The 21,081-nt window shown below is 41.5% G+C and overlaps 1 protein-coding gene across 1 annotated transcript in view; it reads left to right on the forward strand.

Annotated features, from left to right (window-relative positions):
* Positions 1-21,081, forward strand: part of psd2 (pleckstrin and Sec7 domain containing 2) — a 55,989-nt gene that overhangs the window by 27,143 nt on the left and 7,765 nt on the right. The window contains exons 6-9 of the mRNA XM_036005606.1: positions 15,357-15,554; positions 16,708-16,788; positions 18,969-19,126; positions 19,585-19,643. Coding sequence (XP_035861499.1) covers positions 15,357-15,554; positions 16,708-16,788; positions 18,969-19,126; positions 19,585-19,643 — 496 coding nt within the window. The remainder of the gene's footprint in view (positions 1-15,356; positions 15,555-16,707; positions 16,789-18,968; positions 19,127-19,584; positions 19,644-21,081) is intronic.

Raw genomic sequence — 21,081 nt, forward strand, 5'->3', positions numbered from 1 at the left:
ACATTTGTATGCAGTCAGTGGGACATGAAATGAAACCGCTCCTTCCCCTGTTGGTAGTGACGGAGAGCCTGGTAAAACCAAACAGAAGGTTCATGAAGCAGCCCTGCACATTGTTGCTGGTGTATTTCCTATCTTAAACCATTTTGCAAGTGTACTTCCACAGTAGGGAGAGAGAAACTCCAGTGCTGCCAAATTACACGAGGTTTATGCATGACAAAAACCTTCCTTGAACGGGAACCAAATTTGACTATTGTGGTGGGTCCATATGGCAGATTAACACTTGAAATGTATACAGCAGTATTGGAAACAAGACACAGGGTGTCCGTCAGTGTAATGAATCACTTCGATGAACTGAACAGCAGGAGTATCCTTCTCTTTTCGTCTCAGGTAGCCAGCTGATATTTATGACAACGCTGAGATTTTATGCTATGATCTGTAACCCACCCACTCTGTCCATCATTTGCATAGACCCCCAAGGAATTGTGGGGAATACAGCAGCAGCTGACATTACTTTATTACATCTAATTACCTTAATAGCACTAAAGAGGGTTGAGGAAGACAGTGCAGAGCCACTGAAGGGGGAGGGGGTAACAGGAAGCATATGGGAAAAGCCATGTAACCTGAACTATGGCTATAGGTCTGGCTGGCTGGCTTGTATACAATCCCTGTGGCTTGTTCTCCAGTCCCCCCCCCTCTCCCCTCCGCACAGTTTCAGTTACAAACCTACTGAAATGCCAAATAGATGCACAGACCTCCGCCATGATCAGCGCAGCTAACTACTTTGTTTTCAGACTCTCCTGGTGCTTCCACAGCTCAGTATGAGTTTTAGGATGAACCGAGGATTTAAGATGTCTGCTCTCCTTCTCTCTTTCTCTCTCTCTCTCTCTCTCTCTCTCTCTCTCTCTCTCTCTCTCTCTCTCGCTCTCTCTCTCTCTCTCTCTCTCTCTCTCTCTCTCCCCGTCTACAGATGTTGTCCTTTAAGCACGGTCTTGCTTCCTGACCACCAGTGCCAAACTGAATGAGCTATTGTTTATGTCATGACATCATCGTCTTCAGCTTTCCTCTGCCCAGCAGGGTCTTAGAGTGTGTGTGTGTGTGTGTGTGTGTGTGTGTGTGTGTGTGTGTGTGTGAGCGAGCGAGCGATTATTGCTCTATGCCAGCTTGTCAGACACTTGAGCACTTAAATCTAGAGTGGATACATCTGCTAGTCAGTCTTAAAGGGATATTTTAAGTTTTAAAGACACTTACAGTATCCAATTTATCATGAACTAGAAGTCCTAGATGTCCAATCAACTGTAGTTCTTTAGGATATTAAAGGGAAGAGTTGCAAGCATTTAGCACTTCAGTGCAGTCCTTGCTCCAATGCAAGTGGAGGTAAAAGCCATTACTCTGAAATCACAGTTGAAGCACAGTCAACGTTTCTTTTGTTGTAATATTCTCTATAGGCAGCATGCATAATTTGAAGAAGAATTGCTTTTCAGCCCAATTTTAATTTAAGTAGCTTGAAGTAGCATGGCTTAAAATGCTAATAATGAAAACACGACAGCACCAGTGGAGGTTTTTTTTGGTGTACTCTTAAGAACACACAGAGCTCATAGTAAATTGACAGACAGGCTATGGTAATTTGAATCTCTTTATGATTCAAAACACTTATTAATACAAGCTATAAAGGCTGCAACATACATTATCTCATCCTTGTCAACATGTATTTCCCTGTTTCATTTCTTTTTCTCTCTTTTTCACTCTGTCTCTCCATCTCTTTGTTTGCTCTATCTTACCTCCTGCCTCTGCATTCATTTCTCCATTTTTTTCGTTTTATCTCACTTCATCTCATCTCACGTACCACCCCTGCCATCCCCCTCCTTTCTTCTTTGCATCACCTCCTCTTCCATTTCCCCTGCAGTGCTCTCCTGCTGTTGCTTCTTATCTTTCATTCCTCTCCTCTCCCTACCTCCATTCTTCCCAGTGGTTGGCCACAGAATTGGCGCAGTTACACATTTTGGCACTTTTGGGCATCATGGACAACTAGTCTTTTTCACTGCAGGACACAGCAGCTGCAAAGCAATGGATAAAACATGGCAAGTTAATCAGTCAGTCAGTCAGTCAGTCAACTTGGCAGACATTTAGTTGTTTTATGGGTCAGTCGGTCCATGTATTTGCCTGACACCCAGAGTTTCTGTTTGCTAGTAGATAGTACTACTCAAATCATATTCATATTCACATGCTACAGAGCATGGCCAGACTAGACATAAGAAAACAACACTAAAGTGTCTACAGCTATCAGCACACTAACATGCTCACAATGGCAAGGCTAGCATTCATTTGTTTAGCAACTATAAGTGTTAACATTTTGGCTATCTTAGTTTGATGTTAGCAAGCTTATTAGCTTTAAAAGCTCTCAATCTGAGGCAGATGTGGAGACATTAGTTTTGCTGATATTTAGTCATAAAGCAAAGTATTTGTCAACTTAAAATTTTGACCCTATTGTGGCGCTTGTGGTAAGTCAGATGATCACCAAAGTCATTGGATTGATCCTCTAGACATCATAAGTCTCTGTACGAAATCCCATGGCAATTCATCCAATAGTTGCTGAGCAATTTCAGTCTGGATCAAATTCGGGGGACCAAAACACTGACATTGCCCCAGAGCCACATTGCTACCGTGGCTAAAGACTTTAAAAGCCATTCTTTTACTGGATACATAGACACATAGGAGTCTATGAACACATTTTTTGCTTCACAAAACAGTGAAAGACACAAAGTGGTGTGTATTTTCAGGAAAACATTGGACTGCAGCGTAAAGCAGTTGGATCACATCACATGTGTCTGAAAATGCGACAAAAACTGTTAGTGAGTCATAAATCAGTTGCACACGTCTAACATGCACTTCATGAATGCAACCAAAATAGTAATACTCCATGCCTTACTGTACATGCTTTCAGTGTATCAAAGATATTCAGATTGATTCAGATGGCTTTCAAACCTTGCATCAATGTTTTTGACACCCTTAGTCCATACAGACTCTGTCCAAAATTCAGGCTTCAACTTCCATAAGCCCCGGGTAGAGAGAAGAAACCTAATCTCACCTCAGCCAAACTCTCCCTGTAGATCCTCTCCCTACTACTGCTGATTATTCTGACATCAGTGGATGAAGGAAGTCAAGTCTGCAGCTGGTTACAGGGATATAGGAAACATTGGCAAGTATTGCAGATGTTGTAGATAAGCCATTAAAGTGTCTTAGTCAGTGTCTTAGTCAGTAAACCTGCTTATTAGTTCTGAGGCTTTTCAGCCTGAACATCATGTAGTTAGTCAGCCTGTCAGTCAGTCGATTAGGTTGTATTTTAGATTAGACTGTCAATTACATTTGGTCATTTGATTAGTTAGTCAATCAATCTGTTACATTAACAGTTGTATCCTTCTGTGCCCTGTGGGGACCATCATTTAGGTTTAAAGTTTAACTTTAATCCATATAGAGGCTGCTGAAACCACCATTAAAACCGGCTATTTGTCTGGCTGTCTGCCTGCCTGCCTGCATTTTACTACTGTACATAGCCAGCTCTAGAGCTATACAGTGGAGACAACTAGTTGAATGCTACCTGTAGTGTAGAGTAGCATTCATGCAGACAAACAAGCACACACAAAGAAATGCTTCAGAGAAGGGAGAAACACTGACATGGATATGTCACTTGAGACCATTATGCACCGAATCACATCAAAGCACAAACACATTTTCAAAAGTCATAGTAAAGTATGAGTGCCTTGGCTTATGCATACTTTTTACTCATACACACGTGCAATATCTCCGGCTGAACATTTGCATGCATGCATATGTTTTTATGTGTATCCCCCTTGCCTACTAGATCTAAGCCAAAGTAGAGCAGATAAAAGCCAGGCGCAGTTGTTTCCATATCAGAGAAGCAGCTCTGCCGTGTGGACTAATCTCTTTCATATACACTGTCGAGCGCAGAAACGCACACACACACATCAAGGACACGGGGGCCAGCAGCATGCATGCGTAAACAAAAATTTGTTATGTCTTACATCCTAATGCCTGCTGAGTTGCGCAACTATGGGAGCTTTCATATCCATCTTTCTTTTCCACACACACACACACACACACACACACACACACACACACACCATCTTTCAGGATGTCATTTTGGGAATAAAACCCTTAGAGTGGTTCTATAGCGCTGCTGAAAATCCTGCAGATTATCCTTGCCTGGCTCTCAGTCAGGCATTGATATGGACACACACACAGTTGCACACGTAGACATGAATATACGCGTACGCACTTTTGCAACACAAGCAAGCCGTTATACATACAAATTCTCTCTTTCACCCTCTCACCCCAGACACACACACTAACTGCATCATTTCAACACCAACAGATGTATCCCTGTCTATTTATAGATTGACTCCATGTTTTATGACACATCCCACGGTCTTACTGTACCAATGGCTGTTTTGGCTGAATGAGGTTCTTCTTACCACAGGCTTCTCTCCTCTGAGGTGTCTGTCAACACTTCCTGTACAGTATGTGTTGAGTGGAAATCAAGCCAGACTCTTCAAAACATTTGTTTTTGTGGCGTTTTCTGTTCTTGTCTTTGAATCTGTGACTGATTTAAAGGCAGGAGTTATTCTTTAGTTGTTGTCAGATAGAGCTCTTCAGTGTTTCAGCAAACACAATCCCACACCTGAACACAATTAGTCTCACCCAGCCAAAAGAGGTCACCATTGTCCATTGTCTGCTGCTGAGTAGGTGTTTTTTTGGCTCTTGTGTGTGTGTGTTTATGTGTAAGCAAGAAAAAGACAGAGGGAGACATAAAACAAACCATACCACAATATTGTACCCAGGCTGTAAGTTATCTGGTTATACATATTTTTGTTCATGCAGATCTATGTGTTACATGTATATGTTTGTGTCTTGATTAATAACATCTTGAGAACATGTTGGAAATAATTTTTTTGAGATACAGACAAGTGCACTGGCTAAATTCCACAGATTCTTGTGTATTTTGTAGATCCAGGATTTTAAAAAAGCTATCAATCAATTAGGGATTTACTATATTACTTAAATTAGAAAAGCCATTTCAATGACAGTCATTTAGTTGTCATAATCTTTTACATTGACAATCTTGAAGGTTGTCCTATAATATAAAAAAAATATTTAGCAAGTAAGTTAATTACAAAACTAACCAAATATCCATTTTCTGCAACATATCCGGGGCGGTTGTGGTGGCAGCAGGCTAACGGCCTTTACACACCGGGGGCCTAACAAATAAAGGACACGAAAATGTGAAATAATCTGCATATATTTTGCATCAAAACTATTCATACCGACAGCGATGCAAATTTGCAACAGTTGTTCAAAAAAAGATTTGAATATTCGCACCAGCTCATCTGCCATTTCGGTCGGACAGATTGGGGTCTCCTGGGGATACTCCTGAAACGACAGCGAGAAAGTAACTGCGGTGTGAGCGGGCGAGAGAGAGCGATTGGAGGACAGGAGAGTTAACTTTTAGCGGTGAGTGTAATGTTACCATAGCTAGAATCTGCAGTTTGAGCACACATAAATGCTGCAGCTCCTCCAGACCAATGGAGGTGTCTGTGTCTTGTTTCCCCGGCTGCTGAGTGGAGTGACGCGGGTCAGCTCCGGAGACTCCAGCCCCGTCTCCCCCTGTGCTGTCTGACCACAGTCGGGAAGCCGAAGCAGAAAATCCTAACACTAAGCTACTGTAAGCTATTACAGCCTTTTAGCAGAGTACTCTGAGGGAATTTATTTGCTTCCGGTAAACAGTTACGCAGTGTAGCATATGTCCAGGGCTTTTATTGTGAAAGGTAAGAACGGAAAGACTTTGTTAAGGTTTCCAGTTTGGCGTATATACAGCCTCCTGTTGTTGTATTATGAACGTCATATTAAGTAAACAACACAACGTGATTGGTTGACATCTTTATTCGTTGTGCAAAAGCTCAGAAAAATCCACCTTGTTCAGAAAAAAAATGACATATTCGCGCCCTGGGTGAAAGTAACCATGACGAAAACAACAGTTAAAATATACTGACGTGCGAAAAAACGTCCCTGGTGTGTTAAGGCCTGTGTAAAGTAAGGTAGTTTAGACATCCCTCTTCCCAGCATTATTTTCCAGCTCTTCCAGGAGGATAACGAGGTTCCCATGCCAGATGAGATATATAATCTCTCCAGTGTGTTCCCAGAAAAACTCCAAAAGAAGGCACCCAGGATGCATCCTGATCAGGTGCCTGAACCAACTCAACTTGCTCCTTTTCAGCACCAAGGTGCCGCGACTCTACACCAAGGTCACTCCGGATGTCTGAGCTCCCTAGATAGATCAACTGGTAAACCAACAGTCTGGTACAGACTTACTTACTGCTGACACCGCAACAATCCGTCTGTCCATTTTACCCCCACTCGTGAACAAGACCCCCAAGATACTTCAACTCCTTCACTTGGGCCATCCACTCACTCCCAATACGGAGGAAGCATATCACCATTTTCCGGCAGAGAACCATGGCCTCAGACTTGGAGGTGCTGACTCTCAACCCGGCCGCTTCACACTCGACTCCAAACCGCTCCAGTGCATGCTGGAAGTCACGGTCTGATGAAGCCAACAGAACCACATCATCTGCAAAGAGCAGAGAAGCAATTGTGAGGTCCCCAAACCGGACCCTCTACTTCCCTCTGCTGCGCCTTGAGATCCTATCCATGAAAATCACAAACACAATCGTGACAAGGGACAACCCTTGAGGAACCCAACACCCACTAAAAAAACAAGTTTGACTTCCTGCCGAGAATACGGACACAGCTCTCACTCCAGTTACATGCCGTAAGGACCGGATGGCTCGTAGTGACGGCCCTGGTCTTTATATAACTGGAGTGAGAGCTTTACCCCCCACAGGACTTCCCGGGGACCATGTTCTTAAGGCTTCGCCACAAAACACATGTAGACATTGTGTTCTGTTTTGAGTTTATTGGTTTCTAGGACACAGGGTAGATGGAACTGGACGAAAGCCTGAACTGCTTTCTGACTCTATCTTTGGCATTATGGCAGTATGGCTGACTGATTGAGGAGCACAAAATAAGGACTCCTTTTAACAGGCTGCATATATTGGCGAGGAGCACTTATCTCAAGTATCTCTGGCTAACTGCTCCAAACACGGAATCACTTATTCCCATGTGCTGGCTGCCATGAGAACATCACATCTGCGGTGGTCAACAGGTTTAGTATTCTGCTGTCTGAAAAGTTCATGGTGTGTAAATGACAAAGGTTATCCATGAGTTAAAAAACTGATGAGTGATCAGTATTCAGCAGCGTCTGCTTGGTCTAAAAAAAGTATTCTGGTCCCAGTGCTGACTAAACTTCAGTTTTATTGTTGTCGTCAAGGAAATGTAGTCATTGTTGTTGTCTGTACCTAATAATGCGCAGAACCCGGTTGCAGTGAATCTCATAGATTGCTCGCCTGTCCAAACTACCAATCAAACTGCCTCCAGGGTTTTGTCTCCATTCTCATCTTCCATCTCATCCTCCAAATTTTGTACTTTTGACCCTACAGCTGCCTCTCTGTCCTCTGATTTTTCTATTGTTCTTCTTTCCACCAGACGAGAAAGAGGAAGGAGGGATTTAGATGCTGAGGTTAGCATGCAGGGATGTGTCAGGGTGTCTTATAAAAATACAGTATATGTATGTGTGTGTGTGTGTGTGTGTGTGTGTGTGTGTGTGTGTGTGTGTGTGTGTGTGTAGTGGGGAGCATAATCATTTACATAGTGTGTGAGGATTATTTGTATGTCTGTGCACCCTTACAGATACATAAAAGGTAGGTTCTGTCCTCCAGTCGGTGACTATTTATCATATGCTGCATGCCCTATAACATTTTAGATCAATCGCTAATGTGGCGTACTCATTTTGAATAAAAAAAAATATATAGGAATTTAGGTATTTTGTCTCTTGCAAAATAGATTTAATCATTTTAGGTTAGACTTTTTAGGCAGCTTTACTCTGTCATGCATCGGTGGTTGCGGAGCCATATTGAAGGATACACTGGAGTAATGTACAGAAATAACCACATGAAATGACTAGATGCTGGAAAGCAGCTTAGTGAACCGAGTCCAAATACAGGACGTCCTGCTGATATTGAACTGATCTGCTGGCTCAGATCCTTTCACTTAAATGCAGAGGAAGTTGTGTTGGCTGGGACACACAGGGCCATTGTAAAGCCACCACTAGGAACAGTAATTCATCAGGAAAAGTCTGTATATTGGGTTGCTCCGCCCCCAACATCCTCTCCTCTGTGGAGCGTTCAGACGTTCCAACAAACTTCAAGGAAAAAAAACTCCCAACACATTCCGTGTCTGTTGACACTATGGTGAAATAACGCTACAGTGTCATTTGTCAACAGAATAGTCTCTTATTATCTATGACCTGACTTCCGCTTTGAAGAAAACTGATTTGGCTTGAAGTGAAATAACAAACCGGGCCGATGCAGATTTTACCGAGGACTGGATGATGAGGCGGTCGGACCTCAGCGCGCATTTCACCGCTGATTTCCAAATTTCCGAGAGACGATGTGGAAACAGGAATATGATGTTCACTTCGACCTTTTGCTGCAACTACTGTAAGTTTCAGATTTCGACAGATCAGGAATTGTTTTAAGATTTCACGTCCAAATGGGTGGGAACATTAACATTATGCTGCGTGGCAAAATGGAAATAGTGAGGTAGCTGTACTGTTACTTTACTCTGGCAAACGATCTCTATAGTACCTCTATTGTATTTCTGCACTTATGTATGATACCAAAATCGGGATAAAAGTAATTTAAACGTTTTTTATTTTTTAATCTTATGTTGCATATTCCTTTAGGGACTTTAAATGCCTGTAATCAATGTAGTGGATTAAGAGAAATTGGCATGGTTTTACCATCAATTTTATCAGGACTTATTATTTTAGAATGGCATGTAGTAAGGCAAGAGTTATATGATTATAGTTATAGTTATAATGTGATAGGCCTGCAACTAACAGTTCTTTTCATGATCAATAAATCAATCCCTTTTTTGAATAATCAATTCATTGTTTAGTTATAAATAAATGCCAGAAAATAGTGACAAATGCTCACCACAAGTTCCCAGAGCTCATGCCTTCAAAGCTATTCAGTTTACAGTTAATATAAAAATGAGAAAATCATGACAAATCCTTAAATTTGAGAAACTGCAACCAGTGACTTATACGGTAAATGATTTAAAATGGAAAGTTGATTATCAAAATGATTGCTGATTTTGTCCAGTGACCAATCAATAGATGGATTATTGTTTCAGCTCTAATTGAGGTATGAGATAAAGATTCGTAGCTATAGCCCACTTAAAGATGCCTAATTGCTCTAAACTGTTATTTTCATGTCTGACTTTAAAAAGTCAAAATGAGCAACTTTTTACCCATCATGGTCTTAGTTGATGACCCAGAAACATAACAAAAAAACGTGTGGATACATGTCACTTTCTCTCATTTTCTAGGCTTGAGGTGTCGCTTGTTTGTTTTACATGTAGGAGTCCAATATTGCAACAGTTTTTACTCTCAGATTGTATCTACAAGCAGATGACCTGTCTGACACACATGCACAAAAACACACAACAAAGAGCTCTCATATGTGTGTGTGCTCTCTCATTTATCTGTTGATCAAAGAAAATGAAAGAAAAGTCCGGGAAATGACCACATTTTGATAATCCGGTTAATCCCATAATAGTTACCCTGGTGGGAGATGCCACAGAGATCCTCCCCTTCTCCCCCTCACACACACACACACACACACACACACACACACACCTCTTTTATGCAGACACACCTTGTAAGTGTAGGTGTGGGTGGTGCACAGCCAAAGAGATTAACATGTGAGTCACTGGCATGCACCATCATGCTCTCTATCTCTGACACACACACACACACACACACACAGAGTGAGTGGCGGTCACAGTGGATGAATAAGTGTGGCCTGGGGATACAGAATTGTGCCTTTAGATAGACAAATAGGTTTACTGTATGCCACTTGGCCCTCAGTGACGCCAAGTATCTTGGCACAAAAGGCCTGCACTAGATATTTGACACTTCATGTTGTGTGTCTCTCTTACTGTGTGTGTGTGTGTGTGTGTGTGTGTGTGTGTGTGTGTGTGTGTGTGTGTGTGTGTGTGTGTGTGTGTGTGTGTGTGTTGGCTCTATTATTGCCAGCAGCAGTGAATTGGGGGAGCCCGGCATCTTTTTAGCCCCATGACTGATATGAGCTTTGAATGATTTATGAGGTCTCTCTGAGTCCATAGTGAATTAATATAGTCAGACAAGCGAAAGCAATTTCACTGCAAACACCAGGCTAGATATTGTTTTGATGGTTTACCAGAGACTCATTTTATTTTGTGTCCATATGTGTGTGTGTGTGTGTGTGTGTGTGTGTGTGCTTATGTCTTTGTGCAATATGTACATATTTCAATCCATCCATTTTTCTTTTTTTAACCACTTGTCTGGGTCCCAAAGGGGGTTTCTAGGTGGGACATGCAGTTTATTGAGCGGATACTGGGTCTGCCCAGAGGTCTCCTCCTTGTTGGACATGTCCAGAATATCTCCAGAGGGAGTCATATACAGGAAGCATTTTTTTCAGATCCCCAAACCACCTTTACTGGCTCCTTCTCCACAAGAAAGAGCGGTGGTTTTACTCCTTCCGGATATACAAACTCCCCACCCTGTCCCTAAGGAGGAGCCCAGGCACCCTGCAAATGATCTGCTTTCACCCGACCTTATCTACAATCTTATAGTCATTCTTGGCGGTGATGCTCCGCCACGATAAGGTGGAGGAGTTTGCATGACCCACCTCGTAATGGTGGAGGGGTAATGTGTTCCAGTGACCCTGGGAGCTGTGTTGTCGAGGGCCAATAGCTCCTTGTGGTGTGTCCCGAGGCAAATTGGTCCAAGGTCAGGGGCCAGATGAAGAGTGATTCTGAGAGCCTAATGAGTCAGTCAAGACAGGATAGTGTAACCTTGCCTGGAGTAGAGAAATCAGGGCCCAGGACTGACTCCTGGCTATGGATACTTGTTTGGTTTATTTGTCAGTCTTTTGTATCAGTCAGTTTTTGTCTGATGCCCCTTTGTGCCACATTGTGAAATTGTGTTAAGACAGCCATAAGGTAGTCCACAATCCCTTTACTTCTTCTTCTAGCACAGGACACTTTGGCTTCCGCTGTATCCATGGTAACCAGCAAATCCCTTACGACAACAGCGCGTAGTGTATTCAATTTGTGAGGGTAATGCAATTGGGCTGATCTGATTATGCAAAAAAACATCTGAATCATCTGGCAAGAATGCTGACAGTGCCACGCAGATGCACACACAGACAGGAAATGAGGAAATGCCATTTATACTGATTTACGTAAATGTGTGGAGTCTCTTTCTTAAGAAATAAATCGGAGATAGGTGTTTTGTGCTTATTTGTATTAATACAACAATAGAGTGCAGATTGTTCCTTCCTGATCATAAAACATGATATTAAATGTCATGCTATTTTGCTTGAATGATTGATGTATTGTCTGTAAGGGTTGTTTTTTAATGTGTAAACCAAACCAACAGCAAGGCTTAATTAACTCCCTCCCTAACTCACTGATGGACTGTGGTGGACACAACTCAATATCTTCAAGGTCCCATGGCATGAAAATTTCACTTTAGGGACTGTTCGTTATTTATTTAAGGGGCCACCGGAGGAGTTTTGGGACCTTTAGCCAAAAAAGACATGACCCTCCCCTTGCCAGTAAAAAAAATTCTATGACCCTCCAAAATGATTTGGAAAAAAGGCATGACCCTCCCCCAGCAATTTACCAATACCTTCTGTACTGGTTTGGTTTTTACTAAGATATACAAATTCCCATTGTTTTTTTACAACCATGACATACGTGACTAAACCTCTGCATTCTCATCTGACGCTCACACTCCTCTGTTATGGTGTGGTGGCCATTTCAGTAGATTTACTCACTAACGTTGTGAAAACACAATGAGCATGGAAACTAAATGCACACTTCCTGCATTACTGCATTACTTCAAATACTAAGTTACTCATCTAGTAAACTAGTATTCATATGAAATAAAACAATAAAATATTGAGACCAGTCAGCAAGGCACTCTGGGTAACGTTCAACACACAAACTGGTTGCTCGTCACTAGGCCTCTCCACTTCACCGTTTAAACAAAGTGGAATAAACGTATAAAAGTCCAAATCTACACAAAACCCGCAATCAATTAGTAAGCTGACATCAAATGTGGCATTTAGGAAACCTTTATTGCAAGGTTGGCACGGTAAGATGTCCAGACATAGCGCAACAGTAACTTTCGTTTTTTGCGTCCTGCTGCTCCCATCGTCAGCCAGGTAATATTTTTTTTACTAAAGCAGTATATGAAATCAGATGTATTACCTACCACCATTTAGTTGTTTTGTGTTATTTAAGATATTTATAAAATATCTGATCATGCCAGACGTTATAATTCCACTCATTTTTTAAACAATGCAATTATCCATTTCAGCCACCAGGGGGGCAGCTCCCTCTGCCCCCCCAGCAAACTCATGGGTCAGACCATCTGGTAACGAAGGAGGGCCGAGACTGAGAGAGCTACATGGAGATACATGGAAAAATATGCACCAAACAAGCCACTTTGAAATTTTGCTGTTTCATGAATACAAAATTTGGGTGACCCCCCCCCTCTGGACTGAAAAATGTTGGATGACCCTCCCCTCAGCAAAAAATAAAAGACATGACCCTCCCCTATTTTCCCCCGGTGGTCCATTCCATAAATACTGAACGGTCCCTTATGAGTTTTTTTTTTAACATTAATATGAGTTCTCCCAGCCTGCCTATGGTCCCCCAGTGGCTAGAAATGGTGATAGGTGTAAACCGAGCCCTGGGTATCCTGCTCTGCCTTTGAGAAAATGAAAGCTCAGATGGGCTGATCTGGAATCTTCCCTTTATGATGTCATAAGGGGAAAGGTTACCTCCCCTTTCTCTGCTTTGCCCATGGCAAGCTGATCGAGGCCACACCCCCATCCTCCACATTGCCCCTCCCTCTCTCCTCCTCAATAGCATTTAAAGCTACAGACACAGAAATGGGACGTCCTAAGGAAAGCTCATTGTGGGACTGGCTCTAGTGGCTGTAATGCTGCACCAAGGCTGAATTTCAGGAAAGAGACTTCAGATACAGTATTAGGGGACCACTAAGGTCTATATAAAAGAGACTTCAGATACAGTATTAGGGGACCACTAAGGTCTATATAAAAGAGACTCAGATACAGTATTAGGGGACCACTAAGGTCTATATAAAAGAGACTCAGATACAGTATTAGGGGACCACTAAGGTCTATATAAAAGAGACTTCAGATACAGTATTAGGGGACCACTAAGGTCTATATAAAAGAGACTTCAGATACAGTATTAGGGGACCACTAAGGTCTATATAAAAGCATCCAAAAAGCAGCATGTCATAAGACCTTTAATCAAACTACCTCAGTAAGTCATAAATAAATAAGTAGGGCACTAATTAATGCTCTTGCATTGATTCTCTCTGTTCTCTTGATGACACTAACGGTTATATAGAGTGTGAAGCCTGATTAGTTCATTAAACTGTGTCCCTGAGCAAGACACTGCATTGCAGTCTACACTGATGGCCTTATTTCTTCAAGTCTTCTTTTCTTAGTTGAGTCAGCTGTTATTGGTTCTACAGGCATTATTTACACTCAATAACATTGCAAGTGCTTTGACATTTTTGCCCTAAATAGGGGCGTCCTCTAGCTCACCTGGTCCCATGTAGGCTGTGTCCTTGCCAGCGGCCCAGGTTCGAATCCAGCCCACTTTCCTGTCTTTCTGTATTATCTAATAAAAAAATGTGTCTTCAATTAAAAACGGATAGCAGCTGCAGAAGTGGAAGTCTAGTGAAGCTAAAAAGATCCTGAAGAGGAAGCTGGTTTCATAATCGTTACCAATAGTTTACAATTCAGTATGTTTAACTTTTCAATGCATTTCAGTTTGAGGCATTACTATGTTAAAATTTAAAGAAGAGGATTATAATGTCAAATAGGATACATAGTGTTCAAGAACATGCCATTCATGCAGACTTTGCAAGTCGTTACTCAGTGAAAGCTGCATGTTCACTCTCATTTTTCAACTATTTGGCAACTGGTCTAATTTTTTTTTAACCTTAACTATTCCTGCAGGGGTAATTGAGTACATTCAGTGTTTTGCAGGAACGCCCTGATTCATAATCACACAGATACACCCATTCACAGCTGGAATAGACAGCCTAGTGACAGACAATGAGCATGAGATGGACAATATACTTGTTCAGTTTGGGGTTTTGCTCAAGGGCAAGTTGATGGGAGTCGTTGAGGCCAGTTCACTATATGGGCCTTTATAAATGGAAAGCTCACTTCTCTAACTTCCAGGCTACATGTTGGGGATCCACCCCCACCACTGTTTTTTTAGGGCCAATACCGATTATTAGTAGTTAATGAAACCGATAACCGATATTTGTAACCGATATGCATTTACAGTGAAAATGAAAATCTTTAAGTCAAAATTAAGATTTTGGAATGTTACAAACTCCAACACAAAACTTACTTTAAATGCTTTAAGCAATTATTTAATAAATGAGAAACTTTCAACATAATACCCAGTAAAAGATAGTCAGAGGACATTAAGTCAGACTCAGTGATGAGTGAAATCGAAGCAGAGGGACAGACAGAGCTGTAGCCGAGCCAAAGTAGCGCATTTTTTAATGAATTAACTGTATCGGTTATCAGGCAAATAAAACGCTGATACAGATAATCTGCAAACTGCCAAAAAACGGCCCGATAATCAGCCAGGGCCGATAATCGGTCTATCCCTACTACATGTGCCTGAAACAGAGGAATACAAAAGTAGAATTGAGGTTTTTATATTACAGCACTTTATTTCACATTTTTTTATATTACAGCACTTTATTGTTAGAGGTTAACAGTCTGAGATGAGTGGAGCTTTTTTGGAAGAGATTGCGGCTGATGAAAGCCGCTTCCCCATTCCCATCAGCCTTTAGATTCATTGCTTTGAACGAAACTGGGTCAGCGTCATGACAAGTCATTCAAACCTCATTTGACTTTTGTTTGTGTATATGTGAACATACGTTTATGTAATTGAGTTTTATGCTCAGCAGTTCAGTTTCCTCTGTCTGGTTTTAAGTGTGTGGGCGCGAAACGACGGACATGTCTTCAATTAATTAACCTAAAGGCACCTGCTTTGTGTGTTTGTTTGTTTGTGCGTTTGTGCGTGTGTGCGTATGTTCTCTCCTCCAGTGATGCCAACCTCACAGACGTGCTGTCTGACTCAGAGGAGTGTGATCTGGGCAGTCTGGAGCGTTTGGAGCGCGGCAGCACCGACACTCTGGCCAATGGCTGCCGAGCCGACTGCGAGGCCGCCAAGAGGCTGGCCAAGCGCCTCTATCACCTCGAGGGCTTCAAACGCTGTGACGTGGCCAGACACCTGGGCAAGAAGTGAGCACGCACACACAGTAACACTTGTGCAGTAGGGCTGGGCAATATATCAATATTGTATCGATATCGATATATGAGGCTAGATATCGTCTCAGATTTTGGATATTGTCATATGACACAAGTGTTGTCTTTTCCTGGTTTTAAAGGCTGCATTACAGTAAAGTGATGTCATTTTCTGAACTGACCAGACTGTTGTAGCTGTTCTATTATTTGCCTTTACCCACTTAGTCATTATATCCACATTACTGATGATTATTTATCTAAAATCTCATTGTGAAAATATTTTGTGAAAGCACCAATAGTCAACCCTGCAATATTGTTGCCATATCAACGTCGATGTAATGGGTCAAGAATATGGAGATATTTAATTTTCTCCATATCGCCCAGCAGTTACTTTGGAAATGTAATAGGTTACCGATTACAAGTTACCCTATTTCAAATGTAATAGTACTGTAACTATTACTTTATCAAAGTAATTAGTTATATATATATAATATATAATAACTTATTAGGCTACATTCAATAACTTTTTGATTCCTTTTCTAAATTTCTAATGACAGCTATGGCGCTGCAAATTCAAACAGCATCAAACTTTACTAAACGGCTGTGGCTGGAAATGGCAAAAGAAGACGTTGTGCACATGAAAAACATGCAAAGCAACAAAAATAAATATTATTCAACATATAGCCTAGCTTTTTACAGAAAATATTCAGATGCAACCCCCAATTTAATCATGGACATTTTCAGTTTAGTCATTTATTTACACATTTCACATCCCAGTAACTGTAACGGATTACAGTTACCTTTATTTTGTAATTAAATTACGGCGCTACATGTAACTAGTTCCTCCTCCAACACTGCACATGTGCATACATGATGACTAAAGGACTGACAACCAGAGCCAGAAACAGAGGAAAACATGTTTACATAGTTACATGTGTTCAGTATGAGCAAACAGACATAATGTACACATAGATGGACATGTAAGAATGCACACAAGCAACCACATCTGCACAAGCGTACTTTATTCTTATAGCATCACTAGAAGAGCATTCTCTAATACAGAGCTGTCAAGTAAAACATTTCTATAACGCATTCATACGTCTTCAGTGCCACGTTGATGTGCTGACGCTCTCTCTCTGTCTCCCTGCAGTAATGAGTTCAGCCAGCTGGTGGCATCGGAGTACCTGAGCTTCTTTGATTTCTCCGGCCTGTCGCTGGATCGAGCCCTGAGGTAATGCACAGTCAGCATTTGGAAGTGATGAGTGGGTGATGTGGACGTCCCTCCCCCCCCCCCCTCGTCACAAAGCATTAGCTTTGTGCTAATCAAGCTGTCGTGTTGAGTACAGTTAGCCAGTGTAGCTGAATGCTGCGGAGTACATCACTTCCCTGTACCTGACATGTTGCTGTCTCCAACTGCTGCCTTCAGCCCACCGTGTTCAGTTAAGAGACCTCGTGTGTGCACTTCAGACTGGGCCAGATCAGTATACTGTTGTTAAAGTGCTCATATTATGCTCATTTCCAGGTTCATAATTGTATTTAGAGGTTATATCAGAATAGGTTTACATGGTTTAATTTTCAGAAAACATATATTTGTTGTACTGCACATTGCTGCAGCTCCTCTTTTCACCCTGTGTGTTGAGCTCTCTGTTTTAGCTACAGAGTGAGACATCTCATTTCTGTTCAATCTTTGTTGGGAGTCGCACATGCTCAGTAGCTAGGTAAGGACTACTAGCCAGTCAGAAGCAGAGTATGAGGGCGTGCCCTGACAGTACCTAGGTAAGGACTACTAGCCAGTCAGAAGCAGAGTATGAGGGCGTGCCATGCTAGCAGCTAGGTGAGCATTATAACGTGTGTTCCAAAGTGACCACGTTTGTCTCTGAAGTAAAGGCTGGACTACAATAGAGCTGTTTGGAGCAGTTTGTGAACAGTGTTTTCTGTTGGAGATGGTAAGTCCCTTTGGGGGGGACTTTGGGCTTTTTCACTTTGTAAACCTATAACGTCCACAAAAAAGATATATAACACAATAAAGGAAAGGGAAAAAGCCAAAAAGCATGATATGAGGACTTTAAAAACTAACACTTCACAAAGGAAAAGTCCTGCATTCATTTGGGTATTGTTTGGATCTTGGATACCAAGGTCTTCACACTAAGGTCAGCCATAATAATGTCTGGTAGGAATGAAATAATCATCATAATGTGTACATATACAGTAGGGCTGCACAATATATAGATTTTTTTTTAATCGTCATCGCAGTATCAACTCTGGCACAATAAACACATCGCGAAAGACACTCAAAGACTTTTTGTGTTAGTTGAAAGAAAATATCAGTAGAAAACCACACTTTAAAGTGTACAGTTTTTTTAGTGCTGCCTTTCATATTCAATTCACTGTTCAATGTGTTCAATTAAAGAAAGTTAGAAATGATTTCCTTTTATTTTAAATTCAACAAGCAATTTGTTGTATTTTAGCAGAATACTGAAAGCAGCAGAACTAAGTACAATTTAATACCTGTTTATTTATCACGAGTAATATCGTTATGGCGATATTCAACAACGTTGTCACTTATCACAGCCCTAATGTACAGTAATGGGTTAATGAAGGTTATTGTAGTTGCCTGCGTTAATCTGACTGCATAGAAATTCTTTCGATCAAGATATATTGTTTAGTCAATGAAATTTGAAAAGAAATGGCAAAAGAATATCACAAATTCAAGTCCAAGGTGATGTCTTCACATATTGTTATGTCCAACCAAAATTCTAAATCCCCAAAAGATTCAATTTACTTTATAACAAAACAGCAAATTCTCACATTTCTCACAGAGAAGCTTGAACCAGCCCGAATATTTGTCGCCTTTGCTTGAAAAATGAATGAAACTCAATCAAAATAGTTGCAGATAATTTTTCCGTCAATTGACTAATTGATTATTAGACTTTCTGTTTCAACTCTACATTAATGTATCACCTGGAAAGAATGAAAGTGAGACTGTGTGAAACCTCTTGATTCTGTCATACGGTTACCAAATCAAATCCATTTATTTGCAGTTCAGAAGTGCAGCTAGTTCTCAACACAAGACCACACACACATAAAGATAAAGATGACACAATCCTTCATTATGACAATATACACACATGACCACGAGTCACGAAGTTTTAAAAAGCAGGTTTGACTGTTGCAGTTTTTCTCAAAGTCAAATGTCTGATAAGGTTTTCCAACAAAGCTGTCGGCTTTGGTGTTTTAAGCCCCCAACGTCGTCTTCCAGGCAGCGCTGCTTGGGGGCTTAAAACACCATTGAGCGCTGAATTCCTCCGCAAATTCTATTTACTGCCAGAAGTGATGAAATCCTATATTTTTCAGAGATGCATTATCGGAAACCATTTGATCTCCTGTTAACCTGTGACTTGTGTGTGACAGGAACTTCTTAAAGGCCTTTCCACTGATGGGAGAGACCCAGGAGAGAGAGAGGGTCCTTGTACATTTCTCCAGACGCTTCTGCCACTGCAACCCCCAGACACTTACCTCTGAAGAAGGCCAGAGCCACGAAGAATATGACGGTGATGACGACAACGACGGTATGAGGAACAATATAATAAATACAATAAGTCATAAAAAAATTAAAAATACGACATGTTTTATTATATATATACGTAAATTGATTTGACATTACTTTTACAGTTTCCCATTTCAATCCCAGTTAAACAAACACTCTTGACTGCAGCATATTTACACTGCGGCGGTAAAGTTATGAGTACTTGCGTAATAAAAAATACTGAATCATTTCAAAAACTAGCTGATTATTTTAGCATGCCGGCTATTTATGCAGCTCTGCAGATGTGTGTGTGTTATTTGTGTCTGAATGAACTATAAAGGAATGTATGGCACTGCATTCACACATGTGCGTGTGTGTGTGTGTGTGTGTGTGTGTGTGTGTGTGTGTGTGTGTGTGCGTGTGCGTGTGCGTGTGCATGTGTGTGTAGAGGAGTGATTTGACATTTAGCTGACGTCGGCCTTGTGTAATGTCCTGTTGCAGATGGAGCCCACACATTGACCTGCGCCCTTATGCTGCTCAACACCGATCTACACGGACATGTATGTACTGTAGTTGTCTATCTTTCTGGTTCTGCAGGATTCCCTTTTCCTCTAGTCTTCCTGTAGTCTCGCATTGCCAGACCTTCCTCCACAGTGCCGCGGAGGAGGGTCTGGCTAGTCCACAAAGAATTCCGGGATGGGAGAAAAACGTGCTCTGGTTTATTAGCATTTCTTTAAACCAATCACAATCGCCTTGGGCGGCGCACAATCGCCTTGGGCGGCGCAAAGCGCCGGACGGAGCAACGGTGCCTCAGCAAAATAGCCTCGGGAAGGAACTTGTTTTGGTTGGAACGTGCACGTAGGGAGGCGAGCTCTGGAATTATAATGGCTGTCGAGTGTGTGATGAGAATTTTACTCAAAAAAAAGATAGACATAATTTGATTGTCGGTTCTAGCTCGGAGGATGTTTTCTGAATCGACCGGAGTTTAGAATGCCAACACAAAGAAATCAGAAGGTGAGGGACATCCATCTGAAAATGAGGGACATCCGGCAGAACCTTCGGCGGCACGGAACTATCCCGTAAAAGAAACATCGTTGATATAGACTAGTCTTCCTGCAAATCAAAGTATAAAGACAGTCCTTTGTCAGCAATGGCATGTCTCCATTCACACCTTCTTTTCTATCTATTTCTTGTTCTTTCTGTCAACCCTTTCCTCTCTCTTTCTCTTTCTCTCTCCTCCGCGGCCTACTTTCTGACCTGTTTCTGTCTCTCCTCTCCTCGAATAGTCTCATCTGCTCGGTTCTAAACTGGAGCACTGTGATCTGGGCAGCATAACACGATCAGTATCGTAGGTCCTGTGCTTTGCTTTTCCTCGACCCGCCTGCGAGTGAATTTCCCTCCTCGACCTGATATCCTTTCTCTCTTTTCAATTTCCTTTTCCTCCCTTTCAAATCCTTCCCCTGCTAACCAAATGTGGCCGCCTGGTCTCTCTCCACCCGTGCAGGTGGTAAGTATATTTATAGTACTAACACTGTCCTCATTGACATCTGTGCCTCCTCTTGTCAGCTAATAATACCATTTCATTAAGTCATGATTATTTAAAATTTGATCAGTCACATTAGGCTCATAATAAAGGATGCACACACAGGGATATATACATTTTTTAAACATTGTTGTGCATTGACAGAAAATGTTTGGTTGCTTAAATATTGTTTACCAAAAAGAAATGATCAGTAGCTGATTTATTCTGCTTAGAATAAAATGCAGTACTGGTATAAGCAATGAGAAATACAATTGATCTGCAGTGCTGCAAATCACAATGTCTAAAATAGAGTTCAAATTCAAACAAAGTGAACAGCAGATTAAATGGAGCATAAAACATTTTGTGACACCTGTTATATCCCATCCTTTTTTTTCTTGTACTTTTCCTAGAAAAGGGAGCAGGGTTGTCTTGTCTGTTACGTGGGCCTCCTCAGATGAAAATGCAAATAGGAAGCC

The sequence above is a fragment of the Sander lucioperca genome, chromosome 1, assembly GCF_008315115.2.
Source record: "Sander lucioperca isolate FBNREF2018 chromosome 1, SLUC_FBN_1.2, whole genome shotgun sequence".
Classification (NCBI taxonomy): domain Eukaryota; kingdom Metazoa; phylum Chordata; class Actinopteri; order Perciformes; family Percidae; genus Sander; species Sander lucioperca.